This window comes from Lepidochelys kempii, chromosome 4 (genome assembly GCF_965140285.1).
Source record: "Lepidochelys kempii isolate rLepKem1 chromosome 4, rLepKem1.hap1, whole genome shotgun sequence".
Classification (NCBI taxonomy): domain Eukaryota; kingdom Metazoa; phylum Chordata; order Testudines; family Cheloniidae; genus Lepidochelys; species Lepidochelys kempii.
In genome coordinates, this window is record NC_136383.1 from 9,152,111 (window position 1) to 9,177,904 (window position 25,794).

Here is a 25,794-nt window from a genome sequence, read left to right on the forward strand (position 1 = left end):
GTAGCAGCTGAACAGCAAACACAAGATACAGCTACTGTCTCTCAAAGGTAGAGACCAAGTGCGAGAGGTTGACGGCAGAGCTAGACCACAACAGACTGACCTACAGTATAACAATGGTGCTGCATACTTCCTGTTTTCAACTCCCTGTCTTTGGGGTTTATAGATAAGGTCACAACATATTTTTAAAGATTTGATTTAAAGTATGCTATTAATAGGCACCTAGAGGTTTACAGACATCAGGTGGTAAAGAAATACCATTTTTATGATTTATTGTTCACATTCGGATTTTCCACAGGTCTTATGCAAGAGAAATATGAACACTGATATAAATATTAAAAAGTACTTTAGACACACAAAACAATAGTTGGATACCATTAAAATTAAGAGGATAAATTTTTTTAAATGGTATAAGAATGACTGAAGGATTTGAAAACATGCCTTATCGTGACAGACTCAAAACCACAATCTATTTCGCCTTCCAAAGAAGAGAGAGCATTCCATAAATGGCAATCAAGGAGCTTAGCTGATCATCCCCACTTCCAGTGACACTAGGAAAGCAGGCATGTGAGATGCACTAGGAGTGGGATTTGTTTGCATTTGAGGCTGTAAATAAAGCTCAGGTGTTTATTTTGGTTTGTGCTCTAGTTTTTGAACTCTTGGCTTTGCCAAGACAGGGGATCATCATATTGGACTCTGTGCTTTGAGAGAATCCTCAGCTAGCCTAGCAGGCTGATGCTGATTCAGCATTCTACAAGTGGTAAATTCAGATTTTTTAAAATTGACTCTCCCTTATCTAGTAAAAAAAAAAATCTTATTTTGAGGGTGAAAGAAAAACAGCATTAGAGATTTCTTAGCCCAAAAACACTGTTACAAACTAATGACCTTTCCTCATTGGCAAAGACAGACCCGTCAGTTCTTTAAGATCAGTTTAAGCCTTGGGAATAATATAGATGAGAGAGTTTACTTTTTTGCTCTAAATTCAAACCTGGAATCATTCATCTCCACAAAGCACAATCTGATGCACACCTCTGCCCTTAACTCAGTATCCGTATGTAACTAGCACTACAATTCTCTTTTAAAGATAACGCATTTTGAAGTATTAAGGAATGATCTTACCTTTTGTTTTTTGCAGATGGAAGGAGAAGAGCTTTCTGTATACTCAGGAGTGTCTCCATGTGAGAACACAAAACTAGGTCTTTTTTGATGGGGCGGAGAACTAGCTTTGATGACATACACTGCATCTTGAGTTTCACAGACACTTTTTTTAGTTTTAGTCAGATGCATTTTCATGTCTCCCTTTCTTTTCAACTGGCAGGTCTTTCTCCAATTATTTAGCATCTGATATATCAGAAGAGAGAGGACGGATTTACCTTTTTTGGCACAAGCAAACTTCATAAGCTCAATGGTTTTCATGATTTTCATAATATGAGCCATTTTTCCTAAATCTTTCCTGGCAGCCAACATCAAATTTTCAAGCAACAAAGAAAACTGGTTGTAGTTGTAGTCTAATTCAGTCACAGTATTCCCATAGTTTACAGATATGGTATAAGGTACACACTCAACATACGTGAAGATAGAAGGCTTCGAATTTTGTATTAATTCTCTTGTTTCTGAAAGTTCTGAAAGTTCTCTGGTGAGAAGATGAAGTGCATAAGAGCTGTTTATGGTTTCTGCATAGTTGCAAATAATGTCCAGTTCACTCTTAAGATCAGAGATGGCAGACTCAACAGTTTTACAAAGGTTGTCCATTGAATTATCCTTCAGAAATGAAAAGGAAGACATTTTCTTTTGGCAATGTACCAATTCAGGAAGAAGCGATAAATCAAACCACAACAAGCTTCGAAATCTTTGTTCATCTATTTTTCTTGCTATTGAATTTTTAAGGAAGTGAACTGTTTCATACATCATTAGTACTTCAATGTAAGTCTCAACAGCTTCAGGCTTTAAAATTATAGCATTAATGCCATCATTTTTCATTGTGTCTAGCACATTTTGCTCTGTGATCAAGATTTTATTGACATCCTCCTCCTGCAAAATCTGAAAATACATTTTTAAGCTTTCTAAATGTTCTGTACATCTGAGCATTAGCTGCTGTAACTTCTTGAGGTCTGCAAACTGAGCTTCATCTAATATTTCTCCAACACAGCAAATATCAGGATGTGAAAGCAAAACATTGAGGAAGTCAGAGTTTTCATCTCCATGTTTGCCTTTGTTTTCCCAATATTTTGACTTTTCTGTATCATTTTTCTTCTCAGTAATGTTGTTAGATTTTTCAGTTCTAAACTCTTCTGCCACATATTCATAAACTTCATACAGCCTGGAGAGAGCATCTTGGTTTATTTGGCACAGAAGTTGTTTTTTCTTATCGGGAGAGGCTTTATTTAACAACAGATGTCTGTCTTTCCATACAAGACTTTTAGCAGCATCAAAAAATATATGCTCAAGGCCAAAGAGTGAAGCTTTCATATTCATTGATTCACAGGCCTTTATAAAGCTTATCTTTGTGGAGATAATTTCCATTATAACCCACAGATGGTCCTCTTTTTCTGCATAGGAGTGAGCATCTGGAAGGTTCCTATATGTATTTATCAGTTCCACAGCACTTTTCCTTACAGTTTCCAAATCTTCTAAAGTATCTCCAAAGTTAACTCCACAAGTAAAAGGCACAGAGAGGAAAAAATCTAAGCAATCAGAATTCTGTTGTACCACAGCTTCACACTCATCAATCTCTCGTCTGAATTTCAAGAATGCATAGTAAGATTTGTTTTCCCACCTTGTTTTTTCAAAGAGCTCTAATAACTGTCTATGGTAGCTCTGAAGCTCACGAAAAACATTGTACTTCAGCCTTCTTTGGAAAGCTGGAAAGAAACTGGATTGTTGTTGATACCCTGATGGCCTACCAAGCAGTTCCCCGTACAGTGAACCATCATACCAAAGCAAACTTCGGAAAGTTGGCTCCCTTTCTAGAAAGCACTTTTTGTTTTCAATGAACTGAATTGTTTCCATTATCATTTGGAGTTCCACCAGCGAATCTACAGCATGTGATTTTAACTTCGATTTACAGTTAGTCCATAGCTTTCTTTCAACCAGTAACTCTCGAGAAACCAAGATGTGCTTAAATGAGCTCCCTTGCTTTTCCTCAAAAGCTTTAACAAATGAAGGAAGAAGGTTATCACAAACTGTAATCTGTTCCTGTAACATTTTCAGAGATGATGTTTCATCTGCTTTTTGTAAAATATTTGATATTTCAGTTATGAAAGCAAGAGATTTCAGTTCTGTCCCAACTCCTCTATGCTTGTTTTTACTATTGAGGCCCTTACATTTGTTAGGACCATCACCTGAGAGATTATCTGCATTCAGTTTAGCCATATGGGCTGTAAGATGCTGATGTGTTTTGCTTGGTGAGGCATCATAAACCCCGGTAATGTTTGGAATACCTTGTTTTGCCATAATTCCTGATGTCAACTCTGAGTTAATTTGGCGATCTTTGTTAGTGCTTTCTTTCCAATCTTCATTTCTTTTGGCAAATTTCTTATCAATTGGCTTCCTTAAGACAGGTGCAGTGAAAGCACTGCTGCTGTTTGAAGAACTCTGAATGCATCTGGATTCCTTATTACACCTAGAGTGACCTTCTCTGTGTGTTATGCTCTTTTGTTCCAAAATGACCTTAGCAGAGGATCTCCCAGGTACATCTTTTAGCAAATACAGATTTACAGGTGATTTCACTTTGCTTTCCACTAGCCCCGTTTCCTTTATTTTTGGAAATGTATTCTGTCCAACTTCCTGTGAAATGTATTGATTTGAAAACGGGGTCAGAGCATTGTATACTAATGACTCAGAAGATACATTCTTTAAATAGTTCTCTGTCTCTATATTATTTTCTCTCTTATATACATTTTTTGCCAGTGGTTCCAATTTGATAGTCTCGGTAACATGTGCCTCCTTTTCAGCTACTTTACTGCAATTATTCAGACAACGCATGTCTGAATTTGAAGTTTCTTTTCTGTCATAGCCTCTATCTTGCAGCTGTCCGCTGAGAGGTACTGTTGGTGTTTCAAAAGAATGGGTTTCTAAAATTCTCTCAGATGAAATGTTTGCGCTTATTTTCAAAGATGCAGCTTTAGCACTAATAATTTCGTGATCTAATGGAACTTGAGATACACTGGTCTCATGTTTTCCTCCTGCTGCAGGCATCTGCCTCATTGAGCCTGAAGAAAAGTTTCCAATACCAACACTCTGATTTGTGGAAATACCCCCACTGCCAGCAGAAAACATAGTCTCTTTTTCAGTAGAAAGAATACTGTCCAGGTTTTTGTGAGTGGCGGAGAGTGTGGAAACATCTTGCTTGTTGGTGTTTGCATTTAAACAGCTCTCTGCAGCTGTTTTTAACAGTGATGTATGTATGACAGCATTCATCTTTACATTAGTCTTACAAGCTCCATCTTTTCTTTTGTCTGTACAAAATTCTACAGAATCATCCTTTTCGACAGGCAAGCTCAAAGGTCTTGAGATATTTTTGTTGTTAAATGTATTTGCTTCAGAGATATGGTCTTGTCCTGTTACACTGCCACATTTTCCAGCAGTCCCTTGAATATGAATTTTAGATGAAACATTTACAAAAACCTTGTGCTCCTTATTAGTTAGTTCCATATCTTCTAGCCCAATGGTGTCTAAACCTAGAGAGTTTTCAGAGTCTGTTTGAAGTTTCGTTATTCTTCTCGTATCTCTCACATTGTCACCCTCAAAAGCCAAATATGCCTTGCATGTAGCAGCCGAAAACTGACTACAAGTTACTGAAGAAGCCACAGGTAAGTCAGATTTACAATGATGCATCTGACTTATAATATCTTTCAACACAACCGGTGCACAACCTGTAGTGGACCTTGCATGCATGTCTTCCTCTGAAACCATTTCTCTCATTTTATCCCCTTTATTTTTAAACCTTTGTTTTATTGGCATACATGTAACTGTGTCACTTGCTTTCTTAAATGCTACAGTTCGTTTATTTTCCTTCATGTTATACTTTCTTTTCTGAGAAAAGTGAGCAGAAGAATACTTCCCAGTTGTCAAGAAACTATGACCTTCAAGATCACAGCTTTCCCATAAGTCGTTACATATTATTTCATAACATTTTGGTAAGGGACCCTTTTGTCTTTTCTCTCCAACTTTAGTTACAATTTTTAGAGATTTGAGAACTCTCCTCTGAGCTTTCCTTAAGTGAAACATAGCACCATCTATTTTTTTGGATAGACGCTTACTTTTGCATAAGGATGCTTCACTACAAAGAGTATTTAGAACATTTTTAATGTGTTTTTCAGACTGTGCAAGTGTTTTCATTCGTCCCTCAAACAATAAAGAAAACATTTCAGATGAATAGTGTTCTCTCTTTTTACCACAAAGTTTTGAATTTCTGTATATAGGTGAATGTGTTGAAGCTTTCCGAGGCCTCATTTTATTTGTTAGAGATTTATTATGTGGATGCTTTCTCTTAACTTTTGATTGCACACCTTTTTTACTCTTACATTCATTACTATTATCTTTTGGTTTTGTACCGTAAAAGCTACTTACTTTATTCAATACATCAGAAACAGTAACAGGTGCAGTGAAAGTTTTGCTTTCTTTTTCAGGCATATGACTGTCTGCCTCATGAACACAGCTAGGTAGGCATGTTTGCATTTTATTTGTAAGATCCAAATTCTGTATATATTCTTCACTTCTTTGCTCTCCTGACAATTCCATATTGACTTCTAATCCTGGAGATTCAATTGCACATCTCCACATCTCTCTTGCAATTCCAATGTTGGGGGGGCTGAATCCTGATTTAAGTATGTTGGTTACTGTAATTTGTAAGTCAGGCCACACAGTTGTACTTAAAGATTCTGTTTTATCTTCCTTTGTGCAAGATTTTTTCCCTGACGAACAATGATCTTCACTTTTCTCTAATATCTTCTGGCTAGCGTTTCCAGATAAACTTTCCCAGTCTATACGATCTGTCAAGTACTGATACAGTGAATCAACCTCCTCATCAGATCCACCTTCATGACTATGTGGATTTTGTGGTACTGAGAGAGATTCCTCATGCTGCTCCAGAGAAATTTCAATCTCACTTTCAAATTCCAAGTCCTGGAGAAAAATATCCTCACATTTCTCCTCCATCGTCTGTTTAAATATTTCCTGCACACTATTTTCATGGCAAGATGAGTTTTTCTCAGAAACATGTGTTTCCTGAGGTTTGGAACATCCCCTTTCTTCGTGTTCCACATTTCCAGAAGGCATGGATATGGTGGTGATTAGCATAACAGTATTCTGCTCCTCCCATTGATGAGCCTCTGACAATGCTATAGATCTGCAAAACTCTGCTGTGGCAGACAGCTCTTCTGATTCTCTTTTGTTATCTGGAATCATTCCCTTTTCCTTTACAGAAGTGGTAATATTTTCTGTTTCCATCAAATATGCTCCTGTTAATGCACATCCTTCTTCAAAACTTAAGTTTAAATCAGAAGCTGATCTTTTTAAATCCAGAATATGAGGAGTGTCACAAACTTCCAGCCAGACTCCTGGGACGTTGCTAAATTCTTTTTCAAGTTGGCATGTGTGCATTTGATTGAAATCATGAACATTTATATCGGTCCCCATTTCCTGATTACAGATCCAACTCTGCTCTTCATCTAAAAATGCAGCTCCAGAAGCATCACTCTCTTTGCTATCCCTGCAGAAATATTTGTCTAATGACACTGGCTCATTTTCTCCAAGGAAACATAAGCATTCTTTATTGAAGCAACCTCTCAATACTTTGTCTGTTCTGCAGATAGCATGAGACAAATATATCTGGTCATTCACTGTTTCTTTGATGGAAGAATTGTCTTTTACTTCTTTTATAGCATCTTCTCTTTTACCTACGCAATTTTTGTTTGTAATTTCAGTTGCTGAATATATTAATTTATGGGCCTTTATAGGGCCTTCATCAACATTGGCTTTTTCAGAAAGCAAAGTGTCTTGAAGCTTACTTTGGTGAAAGTTTTCTTCACCAACCATTTGATCACTAGGAACAGATTCACAAGCAACGTGATGACAGACACACTTGTCCTCTTCCACTTTGGCATATTGTTTTCTCATAGCATGTTTAAAAAGATGCATTTTTCCATGGACACCACTGTCTAAAGTATAATCCTGTGTATCAAAACCCTCACTATTAACTTCATATTCACTGTTTGAGGTCAAAGTATTTTCAGCATATGTTAAGTAAGAATCTGTTGAACTGTTTCCTATTGCAGAAGTATAATTATTTTCTTGTAACTGGTTATGCGTTTTCCCAGTATATTCTGTCTTGCCTTCATGAGATTTAATATTTTCAGGATGTTGGATGCCTATGTTCATGCCTTTATCATCATGCAAAGACTGTTCAGGAGCATGTATTTGATTATCCTCAAGTACTATTAAATTAATAGATTGTGATTCCTTACATTTCTGCCCTCCTTTCACTGAGGCATATTTATCCCATTTAGAATGGTTCAGTTGTGCTGAACCCTGCCCTTTATCATGTTTCTTAAGTGGGTAAAGACCATTACACACTCGATGGGAAATCTTAGATTTTTTATCTGCATTATTTTTGTTCTGTGCTACTGACATTTTGCCCTGCCTCCATGCATGAGACAGAGATGAGTGTGACCTTTGTTTTTCTCTTTTTTTGAGGTCCTCTGGAGGTGCTTTCTTTGAATTTTTGTTTTGACAATCTACAGAGAAGAAAGAGAAAATATTCCCTACCACTGATGGTGTATAGTGATTGGAACCCTTTTGAGATCTGGAATACTGGCAGCTGCTTGAATCTGCAATGCTGTGAGGCATGGCTTCAGAGTGTGTGTTGCAGGCAAAGTTAGCAGGTAGCACTGATGCAACTGACTTTCCAACTGACACAGATGAGCACTTTTGATCAGGAGGAGGATCATTATGCCTTAACTTTTTAGTGAAACTTAAGTTCTTTTTGCTATCGTGAACAGGTAAATGTTTTATATTGTTCTTATGAAGATTGGAACTTTTTTCTTTGTAGCAGTGGTCTGCTTTGTCTTTCATGGACAAACTCTCCTGCAAGTCTATCTCAGGTTTTGTATTCCCAAATGGAAAAGATGAACATTTCCTCAGTTGTTCTCCCACAGTAATCTGGTGCGTTTTCAAGTCTTTTCTATCACAGAGACGGTTTTCATTTGTTGTGATGTGCTTTTCTTCAATAACAGTTTTTGAAGCAGCATGTGTGTGAATACCCTGCAATGCAAATGGCTCCACTATTCCTTTACGAAGTTTTGTTACGCTACGAGCCACTTGCTTGTTTTCCACAGTGCGTTCTTTGTCTGTATTCACTGTGGATTTAAACTCTTTTATGAAAGCTGTCTCTTTCCATGATGCTTGCTCCTCATGTCTCTGTCTAAGTTGACCTTGTTTTGGGTCATTAAGCAGAGGAGGTTCTCCAGGTGAAGGTATATTTAAAGTGGCTGATATTTTCATTTCTGAGTTGAGATATTCCAGCCCATTCTCAGATGTTGAATTCTCATGAAAAACTGCCTCAGTGTTTTGTTTTCCTGAGTTTCCTTCTCTTTTCTTTAGTCTTGGATCCATAATGAGTCTTGAAGTAATTACAGTACTTGAGCCACTACTACTGTGGGCAGCAGAAACTGTGGTAAAATTATCATCTGAAATAATGCATTTTAGATTCACCTTGTGGTCACTACTAATGCTTCCACTGGTATCTACACCAGCCACAAGTGGCAGACTTGACTCATTTTCTTGCACTTGTGATGAATCCCACCTTCCAGATATGTTATGTTCCACTTGGGTATCATTGGCTTCAGCTACCGAACCATTCCTGTTCAGTGTATTTTCACAGGAGGAAGAAACTTTTGGGCCAGAAGTATTCTCCTCTGAATTTATTTCACTGCAAGAAGAGCTCTCCTCAGGTCTGAAAGCAAGAAAATCTACAGATTTCCTGAAATGCTCATAGATTATTGTAGCCTGAGCACCTTTACCGATCCTTTTGGCTACTGTACAGTTTTTCCATGAGCCTCGTCTTCCTGTGAAAGAAAGAAGAGAAAAGTGACAATACTCCACAGTTAAGGCTGCAAGAACAATGTTGACCCATTTCTAACTTAAAAAAAGCCCAAACACTTTTAATCTGAATTTATTTCATGTTCTGCCTAAAGCATAGGAGAATTCAAAATGGTTATCAGTGAAGGGGGTGGCTTTTTAACACCTAAATAAAGACATGCCTTTTCTCATCCGGGCCCTTGTCATCTTACATCTTTATTACTGCAGCATTCTTTCCTTGGGCCTTGATAAAAGCTTCACATTTATCCACTCAAAACACTGCTGTGCAAAGTCATTTCCCTTGTTCCTCATTTTGATCATGTCAACACTTTTTTTGCATCCCTCCATTGGCTCCTTCTTTTCCATCACATCAAACACAAATTCCTTGTCTTCACTTCATGGCCCATCCCCACCTTACTTCCCTCTCATTTGCTAACAGTGAATCCACTAACATCTCTCCTCTGTCGTGATACTAGCCTCCATCACCCACTTGTTATATTTGAAACAAGCACCTTTGCGCTTTCTTCTGTTCTGCCAATCACACATGAGAGGAACCCCCACATAAACATAGAATCACAGAAATGTAGGGCTCCAGACCCTCTGTACTGGGAGAGAACCAACTATACCTAACATTATTCCTGACTGGTGTTTGTCTAACCTGTTCTTTAAAACCTCCAATGATGGGGATTCAACAACCTCCCTTGGAAGCCTGCTCCAGAACTTAATTACCCGTAAAGTCAGAAGTTTCCTAACATTTAACTTAATTCTTCCTTGCTCCAGATTAAGCCCATTACTTCTTGTCCGACCTTCAGTGGATGTGGAGAACAATTGATCACAGTCCTATTTATGACCGCCCTTAACATATTTGAAGACTTACCAGGTCCCCTCCTCAGCCTTCTTTTCTCAAAACAAAACATGCCCAGTTTTTTAACCTTTCCTCATAGAGCAGGTTTTCTAAACCTTGTATCATTTTTGTTGCTCTCCTCTGGACTTCCCCAGTTTGTCCACATCTTTTTTTAAGAGTGTTACCCAGAACCAAACACACTACTCCAGCTGAGGCCTCACCAGTGCTGAGCGGAGCGGGACAATTACCTCCCATATCATACATATTTGTTAATACATCCAGAATATTAGCCTTTTTTGCAACTGCATCCCATTGTTCGCTTATATTCAATTTGTGATCCATGATAACCCCCAGATCCTTTTCAGCAGTACTACTGCCGTACCAGTTATTCACCATTTTATATTTGTACATTTGGTTTTTCCATCATAAATGCAGTACTTTGCATTTATCTTTATTGAATTTTATCTTGTTTGATTTCGGACTGATTCTCCAATTTGTTTAGGTCATTTTGAATTCTAAAGTACATTTTGTCCTCCAAAATGCTTGCCACCTCTCCCAGTTTGGTGTCATCCACAAATTTTATAAATATAATCTTCACTCCATAATCCAAGTCATTAATGAAAATATTGAGTAGTACCAGGTCCAGGACAGACCCTTGCACCACCCCACTAGATATGCCCTCCAGTTGACAGTGAACCACTGATAATTACTCTTTGAGTATAATCTTTCAACCAGTTATGGGCCCACTGTGACCCAAAGCACCCCTGTATTCACATCCTACACACTACGGTGTACATAATCTGTGTACAAAATATGCCTTGTGAGGTATCATTTGAAAAATTACTTCCTGGTCAATAATACCATGGTGAAATGTATGGAGAAAAATTATACATAAAGTTATGAAATCCCTCTGTATGACATTATTAGCACATGTTCAAAACCAGACTCTCCTGCCTAGGCAAAAGTTGTTAAACAGGCCTATCCTAAACAAAGGAATGTGTGTTTACCTCAGTTTACATGGCAGTAGTAAACAGGATCATCAAGACAGCAAGGGGATGAGATGGCAGGAAACAGAACAATTTGCATTTCAGTGAACACAAGTGAAAGAGCACAGAGCTTCCTTCATCACAAGACTCCATGTTGCCTTCCTCACAGCTTGAATAGACTTTACTTTGAGGGGTAATGTTCATTTTAAAAATCCATTAAAAAATTTCAATGGACTACAAAAAGAAAGGCAAAGTGGGTGAGGTATATCTGTTATTGGACCAACTTCGGCTGGTGAGAGCGACAAGCTTTCGAGCCACACAGAGCTCTCCTTCAGTTGTGGGAAAGGTACTTCAAGCATCACAGCTAAATGCAAGGTAGAACAGATTGTTTAGCATAAGAAGTTAGCACATATTCTAAGGGACCATTGAAGGTGCAGTGAATACAGAGCCAAAAGAGTACCCAGAAGTCACCTACTACAGGACAGGCCCAACAAAGAAAATAACAGAACGCCACTAGCCATCACCTTCAGCCCCCAACTTAAACCTCTCCAACAGATCATCAAGGATCTACAACCTATCCTGAAGAACGACCCATCACTCTCACAGATCTTGGGAGACAGGCCAGTCCTTGCTTACAGACAGCCCCCCAACCTGAAGCAAATACTCACCAGCAACCACACACCACACAACAGAACCACTAACCCAGGAACCTATCCTTGCAACAAAGCCCGTTGCCAACTGTGTCCACATATCTATTCAGGGGACACCATCATAGGGCCTAATCACATCAGCCACACTATCAGAGGCTCGTTCACCTGCACATCTACCAATGTGATATATGCCATCATGTGCCAGCAATGCCCCTCTGCCATGTACATTGGTCAAACTGGACAGTCTCTACATAAAAGAATAAATGGACACAAATCAGACATCAAGAATTATAACACTCAAAAACCAGTTGGAGAACACTTCAATCTCTCTGGTCACTCAATTACAGACCTAAAAGTTGCAATTCTTCGACAAAAAAACTTCAAAAACAGACTCCAATGAGAGACTGCTGAATTGGAATTAATTTGCAAACTGGATACAATTAACTTAGGCTTGAATAGAGACTGGGAGTGGATGGGTCATTACACAAAGTAAAAGTATTTCCCCATGTTTATTCCCCCCCTCCAGCCCCACTGTTCCTCAGACATTCTTGTCAACTGCTGGAAATGGCCCACCTTGATTATCACTACAAAAGTTTCCCCCCTCTCCTGCTGGTAATAGCTCACCTTAAGTGATCACTCTCGTTACAGTGTGTATGGTAACAACCATTGTTTCATGTTCTCTATGTATATAAATCTCCCCACTCTATTTTCCACTGAATGCATCCGATGAAGTGAGCTGTAGCTCACGAAAGCTTATGCTCAAATAAATTTGTTAGTCTCTAAGGTGCCACAAGTACTCCTTTTCTTTTTCCCAATAGAGTGGAGTATCTTTCCCAATACCTTTCCCAGACCTAAAGAAGAGCTCTGTGGCTCAAAAGCTTGTCTCTCTCACCAACTGAAGTTGGTCCACTAAAAGATATTACCTTACGCACCTTGTCTCTCTAATATCCTGGGACTGGCACAGCTACAACTACGCTGAATACAAAAGAAAGGGGCAGAGAACCCGAGTTCTCTCTTTCACCTAAGATGGCAAAGCACCTTTGGGCCTCTGCGAGAGATCCTGACTAAGGAGAGGGTCAGCCACTGTCTTGCTGGAAAATGATGGATGAGAAAGGCCATCTGAAACAAAGCCTTGAACCAAAACTTGCTAAATTAAGTTTTAGACTTTTAGATGTGTGTTTTCACTTTAATTTGCTTGTAAGCCTTTCTAAACTTTATCTCTTATACTTGAACTCATTTAAAATTTTATCTTCTTTTGTTAATAAACTTGTTCTATTATTAATCTAAACCAACAGTGCTATATGTTTGTATTGAAGTGAATATCAGCCCTAGTTGTTCTCTCTTGCCACAGGGGGCAGGACAAGAGGCAATGACTTAAAACTACAGCATAGCAGATTTAGATTAAATCTCAGGAAAAAACTCCTAACTGTAAGAACAGTAGGACAATGAAACAGACTGCCTAGGGAAGTCGTGGCAGCTCCTTCACCGGAGGTTTTCAAAAGGAGGCTGGAGCCATCTGTCTTGGATGGTTTAGAGCCAACAAATCCAGCATCTTGAGAGGGGGTTAGATTAGATGATGCTTGTGGTTCCTTCTAACCCTGTGGTTCTATGGTTCTAATTATTCCCACAGTTAAAAATGTACACCTTATTTCCAGTCTGAATTTATCTAGCTTCAACTTCCAGCACTTGGATCATGTTATAGCTTTCTCTGCTAGACCGAAGAACCCATTATTAAATATTTGTTCCCATGCAGCTATAAGAAAAGGAGTACTTGTGGCACCTTAGAGACTAACAAATTTATTTGAGCATAAGCTTTCATGAGCTACAGCTCACTTCATCGGATGCATTCAGTGGAAAATAGAGTGGGGAGATTTATATACATAGAGAACATGAAACAATGGTTGTTACCATACACACTGTAACAAGAGTGATCACTTAAGGTGAGCTATTACCAGTAGGAGAGCGGGGGGGGAGGGGGGGAACCTTTTGTAGTGATAATCAAGGTGGGCCATTTCCAGCAGTTGACAAGAACATCTGAGGAACAGTGGGGGCTGAAGAGGGGGAATAAACATGGGGAAATACTTTTACTTTGTGTAATGACCCATCCACTCCCAGTCTCTATTCAAGCCTAAGTTAACTATATCCAGTTTGCAAATTAATTCCAATTCAGCAGTCTCTCATTGGAGTCTGTTTTTGAAGTTTTTTTGTTGAAGAATTGCAACTTTTAGGTCTGTAATTGAGTGACCAAAGAGACTGAAGTGTTCTCCAACTGGTTTTTGAGTGTTATAATTCTTGATGTCTGATTTGTATCCATTTATTCTTTTACGTAGAGACTGTCCAGTTTGACCAATGTACATGGCAGAGGGGCATTGCTGACACATGATGGCATATATCACATTGGTAGATGTGCAGGTGAACGAGCCTCTGATAGTGTGGCTGATGTGATTAGGCCCTATGATGGTGTCCCCTGAATAGATATGTGGACACAGTTGGCAACGGGCTTTGTTGCAAGGATAGGTTCCTGGGTAAGTGGTTCTGTTGTGTGGTATGTGGTTGCTGGTGAGTATTTGCTTCAGGTTGGGGGGCTGTCTGTAAGCAAGGACTGGCCTGTCTCCCAAGATCTGTGAGAGTGATGGGTCGTTCTTCAGGATAGGTTGTAGATCCTTGATGATGCGTTGGAGAGGTTTAAGTTGGGGGCTGAAGGTGATGGCAAGTGGCGTTCTGTTATTTTCTTTGTTGGGCCTGTTCTGTAGTAGGTGATTTCCGGGTACTCTTCTGGCTCTGTCAATCTGTTTCTTCACTTCAGCAGGTGGGTACTGTAGTTGTAAGAATGCTTGATAGAGATCTTGTAGGTGTTTGTCTCTGTCTGAGGGGTGGGAGCAAATGCGGTTGTATCTTAGAGCTTGGCTGTAGACAATGGATCGTGTGGTGTGGTCTGGATGGAAGCTGGAGGCATGCAGGTAGGAATAGCGGTCAGTAGGTTTCCGGTATAGGGTGGTGTTTATGTGACCATCACTTATTAGCATCGTAGTGTCCAGGAAGTGGATCTGTTGTGTGGACTGGTCCAGGCTGAGGTTGATGGTGGGATGGAAATTGTTGAAATCATGGTGGAATTCCTCAAGGGCTTCTTTTCCATGTGTCCAGATGATGAAGATGTCATCAATATAGCGCAAGTAGAGTAGGGGCGTTAGGGGACGAGAGCTGAGGAAGCGTTGTTCTAAGTCAGCCATAAACATGTTGGCATATTGTGGGGCCATGCGGGTACCCATAGCAGTGCCGCTGATTTGAAGGTATACATTGTCCCCAAATGTGAAATAGTTTTGGGTGAGGACAAAGTCACAAAGTTCAGTCACCAGGTTTGCCGTGACATTATCAGGGATACTGTTCCTGATGGCTCGTAGTCCATCTTTGTGTGGAATGTTGGTGTAGAGGGCTTCTACATCCATAGTGGCTAGGATGGTGTTTTCAGGAACATCACCGATGGATTATAGTTTCCTCAGGAAGTCAGTGGTGTCTCGAAGATAGCTGGGAGTGCTGGTAGCATAGGGCCTGAGGAGGGAGTCTACATAGCCAGACAATCCTGCTGTCAGGGTGCCAATGCCTGAGATGATGGGGCGTCCAGGATTTCCAGGTTTATGGATCTTGGGTAGTAGATAGAATACCCCAGGTCAGATTCCAGGGGTGTGTGTGTGCGGATTTGTTCTTGTGCTTTTTCAGGGAGTTTCTTGAGCAAATGCTGTAGTTTCTTTTGGTAACTCTCAGTGGGATCAGAGGGTAATGGCTTGTAGAAAGTGGTGTTGGAGACCTGCCTAGCAGCCTCTTGTTCATATTCCGACCTATTCATGATGACGACAGCACCTCCTTTGTCAACCTTTTTGATTATGATGTCAGAGTTGTTTCTGAGGCTGTGGATGGCATTGTGTTCTGCACGGCTGAGGTTATGGGGCAAGTGATGCTGCTTTTCCACAATTTCAGCCTGTGCACATCAGCAGAAGAACTCTATGTAGAAGTCCAGTCTGTTGTTTCGACCTTCAGGAGGCATCCACCCAGAATCCTTCTTTTTGTAGTCTTGGTAGGAAGGTCTCTGTGGGTTAGTATGTTGTTCAGAGGTATGTTGGAAATATTCCTTGAGTTGGAGACGTCGAAATAGGATTCTAGGTCACCACAGCACTGTATCATGTTCGTGGGGGTGGAGGGGCAGAAGGAGAGGCCCTGAGATAGGACAGATTCTTGTGCTGGGCTAAGAGTATAGTTGGATAGATTAACAATATTGCTGGATGGGTTAAGGGAACCACTGTTGTGGCCCCTTGTGGCATGTAGTAGTTTAGATAGTTTAGTGTCCTTTTTCTTTTGTAGAGAAGCAAAGTGTGTGTTGTAAATGGCTTGTCTAGTTTTTGTAAAGTCCAGCCACGAGGAAGTTTGTGTGGAAGGTTGTTTTTTTATGAGAGTATCCACATTTGAGAGCATTCTCTACAGCAACATCCTCTACAGCAAACAGGGAAAGATTAAGAATGAGCTCTCAAAACCGGATACTCTCATAAAAAAACAACCTTCCACACAAACTTCCTCGTTTGCTTTGCGCCCTGTTTACCAAGTGATCCAGATCGCTCTGTGTCAGTGACCTGTCCTCTTCATTATTAACCACTCCCACAATTTTTAGGTCATCTGCAAACTTATCAGTGATGATATTATGTTTTCTCCCAGGCCACTGATAAAAATGTTAAACAGTATAAGATCAAGAACCAATCACTGTGGGACCCTACAAGAAACTCGCCCATTTCATGATGATTCCCCATTTATAATTATATTTTGTGACCTATCAGTTAGCCAGGTTTTAATCTATTTAATGTGTGCCACATAAATTTTATATCATTCTACTTTCTTAATCAAAATGTCATGTGGTTGCAAGTCAAATGCGTTACAGAAGTCAAGTATAATTACATCAACTCTATTACCTTTATCACCAAATTTATAATCTCATCCAAAAAAAAAGATGTCAAATTAGTTTGACACAATCTATTTTCCATAAACTCATGTTGATTGTGAAATCCTTATGATCCTCCTTTAATTCTTTATTAATCAAGTCTCATATCAGCCACTCCATTATCTTGCCAGGAATTGATGTCAGACTGACAACTCTGTGATTGCCTATGTCATTCCATTTACCCTTCCATTTTAAACATTGGCATAGCATAAGCTTTCTTCCAGTCTTCTGGAATTTCACCAGTGTTCCAAAGCTTCTTGAAAATCAACATTAATGGTCCAGTAAACTCCTCATTCAGCTCTTTATTATAAAGCTTGGATGTAAGTTATCTGCAGCGGCTTATTTAAAAATGTCTAACTTTAGTAACTACTGTTTAACATCCTTCAGGAGATTTTTTGAGGGAGACTCATTGAACAAATTGCAACTCAGTTTAAGATGCATACCACAGGTTACGAGCGGATGGAAGCTAGTTCTGTACATTCACACTTTCCTCGCCTATTTTATTATAACCCTTCATACAGTATCTCTGCTATTGGGGCAAAAGCCACCGCAGCACATGCCACTGAAAACAACCTTACTGCATCTCTCCACCTCAGTGATGCACCATCAAATCCCATCTGAAAACCTCTCTTTTCTCCTGTTCCTCTAGTATCCCAATTTCTCTCACCCTGTTTATTTATTAACTCTACACATTATTTAACTCTGCAGGGCATTCTGGAATATAGTTTGTATGAAAGAAGCTATCCAAAATACAAATCCTACTGGATAATGATTATATTGTTCTCATGTCCAAAACCGCGGTCCAGAGTTACTCCTCTTATTCCTCTTTAAAGTAGACTCAGAGTTTTCTGTAAATGACAGTCCCCTGACTCAGCAAAAAACACTCCATCCCTGCCAAATCACAGAAAAAAACCCTTCTGTTTTGCAAAATGTCAGATAGCAGTTCTGCTTCCGCTTCTATCTACAGCCAAACATTTCTTACTGGGGGCAAAGCAAAATTGTTGAGCTGAACAGAGGGGCACTACTAAGGAAGCTAAAACTCTTGTTAAGATTGTAAAGTGACCTAACAAATGTGAAAAAGCATAAAGTGAACAACATTAACACAATATGGTGCATACTCAGCAAAGAGATTTCAGAGGGGTATTAAGTACATCAGCAATTTTAAAACGTTTTTTTTTCTACTGGTCTGTGAAGGCCAGACTAACCACAGGCCACAGATTACACCTACTCACAATGATGCTCCAGAAGGTCCTGCTCTGACAGTGACAAACCCACCATCAGTGGAGAGCACTGGAGAAGGAGTTCCCTACAGAAGTATGGTAGTCCCCAGATTAAAAAAACAGTGATAATATTCTTACTTCATGTTCCATAAGGCAGTGGTTCTCCACAAGGGGTACGTGTACCCCTGAAGGAATGCAAAGGTCTTCCAGGGGGCATATCAATTCATCTAGATATTTGCCTAGTTTTACAGCAGGCTACATAAAAAGCACTAGTAAAGTCAGTACAAACTAATGTTTTATACAATGACTTGTTTATACTGCTCTATATACTATACACAGAAATGTAAGTACAGTATTTATATTCCAATTGGTTTATTTTATTATTTTATGGTAAAAGTGAGAAAGTCCGCAATTTTTCAATAATAGTGTGCTGTGACACTTTTGGTTTTTTATGTCTGATTTTGTAAGCACGTAGTTTTAAGTGAGTGGAAACTTGGGGTACGCAAGACAAACCAGACTCCTGAAAGGGACATAATAGTCTGGGAAGATTGAGAGCTACTGCCATAAGTAAGTATAAAATAAGAATATTAAAAATTTAAAAGAATACCATTGGCCCAATTCCCACTTACATCAGTTAAATAACATTGTAATTCTATTGACTTTAATGGAGCTACTCCTGATTTACACGTATACGTATGTTATTTAAGAATCAAATCCAAGCTATTAACCACATACACTTTGTTACGTTTATCCCTGCAGGTTGCTCTGGCCTCCATTACTCTTCAAGAGTCACCACCATAGCACGTAGAGTACTGCTGCAGCCAGTCCCCAGAGCACCACAAGACAATGGGAACACATCCTGACTCCCTGCATCCTGCAATGGCTCCCTATCAATTGCTAGATCTAAATCAAAACGCTGAGCTTTAAGGGTTTTTGGAATCTGCCTCTCCCTGGGATCACTTTGCTCTCTCCATTACAATGACCTGGTTGCACTCAACTAGACCAATGGAGTTCACAGAATCATAGAATATCAAGGTTGGAAGGGACCTCAGGAGGTCATCTAGTCCAACACCCTGCTCAAAGCAGGACCAATCCCCAATTTTTGCCCCAGATCCCTAAATGGCCCCCTCAAGGATTGAACTCACAACCCTGGGTTTAGCAGGCCAATGCTCAAACCACTGAGCTATCCCTCCCCCCCAAGTTATTAGTGATAAGCTTGATATGTGGAAGCGGTGGTCAGAGACACCCAAGCAGCCAGCCCATTGTGGTAGAACTCCCACCAGACATAGACTGACAATGGATCTCATCACATTTAGATCAAGATGTAAGACTTATCTTTTTGACAGGGTTTTTCCCAATACAAAACCAGGACCAGTTTGCTATGGGCAGAAATGAAATTACAAAAGAGGAAGAAGAAAGATTTAAAAATAGCCTCAGGTAATATAAGTGCACCTCAACAGCTTTTACGAGAAAGGGAAGCAGAATGCAATCCTGTGGACTACTTGTTCACATATGTAATTTTTGTCTGCATTAAGGTACCACTAAATAGGTGCATTGCAGACAGAGATCATGATCAGCAGGAGCTAGGAATCTGTGGTGAGTGTGCATCTAATAATCCTGAAGAAAGAAAATGGGCAAATTTATGTTAACATATTGAATGTCCCTCTTACTCGGTTATTGAGCATGGAGCACACAATACTATTTTTAAAAGAACTGAAGATCACCTTTATATACATTAAATATGCTTTCTATATCCTTTAAGTCTTTAAAAAAAACCCCACAGTGCTTGCAGTCCTGCTGGAGAGAAGTCCTCAATTGTCACCAGTCACTGATCAGTGAACCCAGTTCAGTCCCCTTCTCCTCACCACCACATAAGTCTCTAGCTTAAAATTATAGGCAAAAAGGTGCACCTCCATTACATTTGGGGACAAATTCTGCTCTCGCATATGCATGCACAACTCCCATCAGTTGCAATGGTGTCTAATGGTGCACTTTGCTTCTTATGTTGTACACTTAAGCAAGTAATTTCTTGACAATTGCAGTCTTGCAACTAGCAAATACAGTTATGCATCCAACTCCAAAAGCAGTTACTGCTTTGGTCAGAGTTTTTGTTAATCTCTTCTATAAAACAATAAAGGATTCAACATCAAATATCAGTGACTCAATACTTAACCAAAGATGGATCCCCTCCACACTTTGGGTTCGATTCATAAAGAAACTTAGGTGCAATGATGCTGACTATTGCCATGCCTAACTTTCAGTCACCTAAAAAATCACAGGGATTCACAAAGCCTGAGTGCAGGACTAGGCTCCGTTTACAATGAATGGGGAGAGATAGGTGCTTCAGAATCGGATACACAAAGGCCAGCACACTTGGCAGCTCCTTGCCTAAGACAGCCAGTGGGAGACGCCAACCCCTCACCCCACTAACAAAGAGAGGTACCTAAGTCCGGGCTGCAGGGTAGTGCCTCCCTCTGCTTGGGACTCTCAGTTGCAAACCCTCTCTTGGTGTTAGGTGCCCACACTGTTGGAGGAGAAGGAGGTCCCTCATTATTTTTAGGCCAGTGGTTAGGTACTCACCTGAGATGTGGGAGAACCACGGTTCAACTTCCCCCTCCACCTGAGAAGGGATTTGAACAAGAATCTTCCACCTGACAGGGGAGAGCTCTAACCACTGGGTTATGGGGTATTTTGATGTGGCACTCCCTCAGTCTCTCCATATGTGCAGCTGGGGACTTAAACGGGGGAGGTCTCCTACATCTCAGGTGAATACCCTAGCCACTGGGCTATGAATTATGAGGAAAGTCATCCTCCTCTTCTCCTGACGTTTAGTGTAAGCTTCTCTGTAGGGGCTTCCCGCTCCAGTAGGCAAGGTCTGAGCACACTTACTGGATCGGGTTCCACAGGTGAGTTAGGCTCACACATCACTCTGGCCCTTCAGCATCCAGAGGCCTGGCCTGGGGCGGCAGTGCGCACATAAAGGCTGAAAACACAGGCGTTTAGGGGATTTTCACTATGAAAATTAAGATGCCAAGCGAGTTTAGGTGCCTACCAGGGTTCAGGTAGTTGAGTGGGAGCTTTGTGAGTGGCAGTTATGCACCTAATCTAGCCCCTGGTAGCATCAACCCATGGAAGGAAAGGCATCTCAACTGGCTTCTTTTCTTTTGCCTTTTCATTATTTTCCACAGTAATTCCAGAGCCCAGGGTCTAAGATCCAAGTGAAAGATAATTATGACTAAGGCAGGAGCAGTAAAACAAAAGTATCTCATCAGAGAATCATAAAGGAAATCAGCCAAAATACATGACAGGCACAGGAGAATCCCCCAGGGGAAACGTACTTTTGGAAACAATCTTTTTACATGAACCTCCGAATTTCAGAAACAGTTTTCACCTCAGCGTCTTCCATTCTTTACAGCAAGTGCTATTTCACTTAACTTTAAGTTCTTTTACATATTTTGGATATTTAGCATTAAATATTTGATGACGCTTCCATTTATTTGAACAGCAACTTGAATTTTTAACTCTTAGAAGTCTATCTCTAACTTCTATCCAAGCTGTTAAAGAATAAGCCTCACCTTCTCTTATAAAGACAATAAATCAATATTTGATATTTGCTATGATAAAAGCAATAAAAAATAAGTTAACTTATTTGTAGCTAAAGCTCTTGGAATAGATTTCCTCTGGCAATCAATACTTAAGTATGAAGGCAAAATCCTGGCCTGTCTTGTGCAGGAACAGTGGAATACTAAGGCTGAGCACTCCTCTCAGAATTAGGCAACTGCCCTGGATAACACATGCAGCAACACTCCCGGAACCTGAAGGGAAGCACTCCCTTCTCCTCTGCATACTTGCTGCCATCAGTAGCTGGAACTGGGAGAAATATATTGTTCCATTTTGAAGTGGTAGCATGGAGTACTGCAAAGCATAATTTTGACATTAGGGGGTAAGATATCCATTGTAGAGGGAGAACAATGATAACATACAGCTGTTTAGAGAATTAGCTCCCCAATGCACGTATCCCTTTTAACATCCTACAGTTACTACATGTAGCTAAATGAATCTTACCAGAATACTTAGGAAATCCTTTAGACAGAAACCTCACAGATGAGATAAGAGGGTCAGTTTCCACCTTCTGACCAATAAATCTTACTGTTATTATTGCATATGGAAGGCATTGCCTAGGCTTATCCACTGGTTTTGAGTGTATATTGTATTCATAGAAGTAAACCTGAAATTTAAAGAAGAAGGAGGTCACAAAAGGTAAGTGGTTTGTTTTATCAACAGCTAAAATTGCATGAACCGTGGCATTTTATTACAGAACATGGGAATGGCCCTACTGGGTCACATCAGTGGTCTATCTAGACCAGTATCCTGTCTTCCAACAGTGGCCAATGCCAGATGCTTCAGAGGAAATGAACAGAACAGGCAATCATTGAGTCATCTATCCCCTGTTGTCCATTCCCAGCTTCTGGCAAACAGGACACTCAGAGCATGGGGCTGCATTCCTGACCATCATGGTTAACAGCCATTGCTGGATGTATCCTCCATGAACGTATCTAGTTCTTTTTTTAACCCTGTTATAGCCTTGGCCTTAACAACATCCCCTGGCAATGAGTTCCAAAGGTTAACTGTGTGTTGTGTGAAGAAGTACTTCCTTTTGCGTGTTTTAAACCTTCTGCCTATTAATTTCATTAGGTGACCCCTCATTTTTGTGTTCTATGAAGGAATAAGTAAAATTTCCTTATTCACTTTCTACCCACCAGGCAAAATTTTATAGACCTGTATCAGATCCCATCCTAGTCATCTCTTTTCCAAGATGAAAAACCCCAGTCTTGTTAATCTCTCCTCCTATGGAAACTGTTCCATACCCCTAATAATTTTTGTTGCCCTTCATTGTACCTTTTGGAATTCTAATACAATTTTTTTGAAATAGGGCAACCAGAACTGCAGGCAGTATTCAAGGTGTGGGCGTACCATAGATTTATATAGAGGCATTATATTTTCTGTATTATCTATTCCTTTCCTAATGGTTCCTAACATGGTTAGCGTTTTTGACTGCCACTGCACATTGAGTGTATGTTTTGTAGAGAACTATCCACAGTGACTCCAACGTCTCTTTCTTGAGTGGCAACAGCTTAAATTAGCTGACCCCATCATTTTACATGTCTAGTTGGAATTATGTTTTCCAATGTTCATTACCTTGTTTTTATCAACATTGAATTTTCTTGCCCAGCCACCCAGTTTTGTGAGATCCCTTTGTAGCCCTTCACAGTCTGCTTTGGACTTAACTATGTTGAGTAATTTTGTATTACAGTACTATAATCCCTGCACAACCTCTTCTAAAAATGTTAATCTCAGAGTGGATTAAAAACAAGATTTTTAAAATATTAAATCACGTTTAAACTGGATTTATTTTATTTCCGTGTTGCTAGTTCTTTCTTCCCACTTTCTAGTCTTAGATCACTAAAGTGGATCTTCTGCACTTGTTTCTTTAATTAGTTTCCCAAGTGGTAGAATCAGTTTCACAGTTGTTGTTTAGCCATTCTCACACTTAAAATATTCATCTATATTGAAAATGAGAAACCCAGCTCCTCAATAACATCCTTATTGTGAGATCGCCACAAACTTACACACAAAACTGATGAGTCAATAGCCTGTGTTACATTTTCAACCAATAGCACTTTCCAATGTATGGAACTTCTACACATCAAAAAAGCTTTGACCGGGCTATACTCTTCTATCAGGTTTGAAGCCATGGCTTGTGTTCCTATAGTACACCAGTGCTTTTGAAAATCCCATCCATAGGTGCTTAACTTTAAGCTCCAATTTTTAAACACATGTTGGCCTTTGTGTATAAAAAAGTTCCTGTTAACTTTGTTAATATCTTGAAGGTCTAAACAAAGAAGTTATTTACATGTTGTTAACACTGAAGCAATTGTGTTTGAAGTGACAAGGATTTTGTGTCATTAAGATGAAAGATGTTAGACCAAGACCAAGCATGTGGACCAAGGGGATCCAGTGGATATAGTGTACTTAGATTTTCAGAAAGCCTTTGACAAGGTCCCTCACCAAAGGCTCTTACGCAGAGTAATCTGTCATGGGATAAGAGGGAAGGAGCTCTCATGGATTGGTAAATGGTTAAGAGATTGGAAACAAAGGGTAGGTATCAATGGTCAGCTTTCAGAATGGAGAGAGGTAAATAGTGGTGTCCCCCAGGGGTCTGTTCTGGGACCAGTCCTATTCAACATATTCATAAATGATCTGGGAAAAGGGGTAAACAGTGAGGTGCAAAATTTGCAGATGATACAAAATTACTAAAGATAGTTAAGACCCAGGCAGACTGCGAAAAGCCAGAAAAGGATCTCTCAAAACTGGGTGACTGGGCAACAAAATGGCAGATGAAATTTAATGTTGTTAAATGCGAAGTATTGCACATTGGAAAGCATAATCCCAACTATACATATAAAATGATGGGATCTAAATTAGCTGTTACCACTCAAGAAAGAGATGTTGGAGTCATTGTGGATAGTTCTCTAAAATCATCCACTCAATGTGCAGTGGCTGTCGAAAAAGCAAACAGAATGCTGGGAATAATTAAGAAAGATAATAGGACAGAAAATATCAAGTTGTTTCTATATAAATACATAGTACGCCCACATCTTGAATACTGCGTGCAGATGTGGTTGCCCCATCTCAAAAAAGATATAGGAATTGGAAAAGGTTCAAAAAGGGCAACAAAAATGATTAGGGGTATGGAACGGCTTCCATATGAGGAGAGATTAATAAGACTGGGACTTTTCAGCTTGGAAAAGAGTTGGCTAAGGGGAGATATGATTCAGGTCTATAAAATCATGACTGGTGTAGAGAAAATAGATAAAGAAGTGTTGTTTACTACTTCTCATAACACAAAAATTAGGGGTTACCAAATAAAATTAATAGGTAGCAGGTTTAAGACAAATAAAAGGAAGTATTTCTTCATACGATGCATAGTCAACCTGTGGAACTCCTTGCCAGAGGATGTTGTGAAGGCCAAGACCATAACAGGGTTAAAAAAAGAACTAGATAAATTCATGGGGGATAGGTTCATCAATGGCTATTAGCCAGGGTGGGCAGGGATGGTGTCCCTAGCCTCTGTTTGCCAGGAGCTGGGAATGAGCGACAGGGGATGGATCACTTGGTTATTACCTGTTCTGTTCATTCCCTCTGGGGCATCAGGCACTGGCAACTGTCGGAAGACAGAATACTGCGCTTGATGGACCTTTGGTCTGACCCAGTAGGGCCATTCTTTTTACGTTCTTATGTTAATAAAAATACAACAATAGACCCTGATGTTAAGCACACAAGTCATCCCATTTAAATTAATGGACTATTCATGTGTGTAAAGTTACATACTTGCTTAAGTGTTTGCAGGATCAGGGCCTCAATTTGCCATATTTTGTATTTTGCCTACAGCACTTTTGTGAAATTCACATAATATGTCCTACCAAATATGATATTTCAAAAACAATAATTCATTACATTTTAATCTGAAGCTACAATAACACAAATTTTCTAAATCGATTTTACAATGCCTCAGCATGATTTAAATCAGTGATTTAATCACCTTGATTTAAACTGTTCCACCCTGATCTCAAATCTATTATGCTGAAAATGCCTGATAATTTAAGGGCGAGGGGACAGGTGGAAGGGAAACAATCTTTTTAAAAGATGAGCACTATTCTTCAAATTTAAAATATAAATATCTTCATTATAAAGTTGTCCAACCAAATATAAATCTGAATTTGATCACATTATGTATAAAAAACTGATTTATTGAGCAGTAAACAAAACTGTCTGCAAATACTGAAATCCATACATGCATCATACATATATTCACAATGCATTATGTAACTAAACAAATTAAGAGGTTGGAGTTTAGGTTGTATGCTGCAGCAATTGTCAGTTCTTGTGGAAAGTGTGTTAGAGATACTATTAGCATATTGGTGTGGTTGAGTTATTGTGATGGTGTGCTGAGTGGACACAACAGAAATACATT

At 39.6% G+C, this 25,794-nt stretch overlaps 1 protein-coding gene across 1 annotated transcript in view; it reads right to left on the minus strand.

The window, feature by feature from the left end:
- The window catches only part of TEX15 (testis expressed 15, meiosis and synapsis associated), a 59,481-nt gene that overhangs the window by 13,572 nt on the left and 20,115 nt on the right, over positions 1-25,794 (minus strand). Inside the window, exons 5-6 of the mRNA XM_073340315.2 lie at positions 21,825-21,987; positions 1,117-9,062 (exon numbers count right to left, since the gene is read on the minus strand). Coding sequence (XP_073196416.2) covers positions 1,117-9,062; positions 21,825-21,987 — 8,109 coding nt within the window. The remainder of the gene's footprint in view (positions 1-1,116; positions 9,063-21,824; positions 21,988-25,794) is intronic.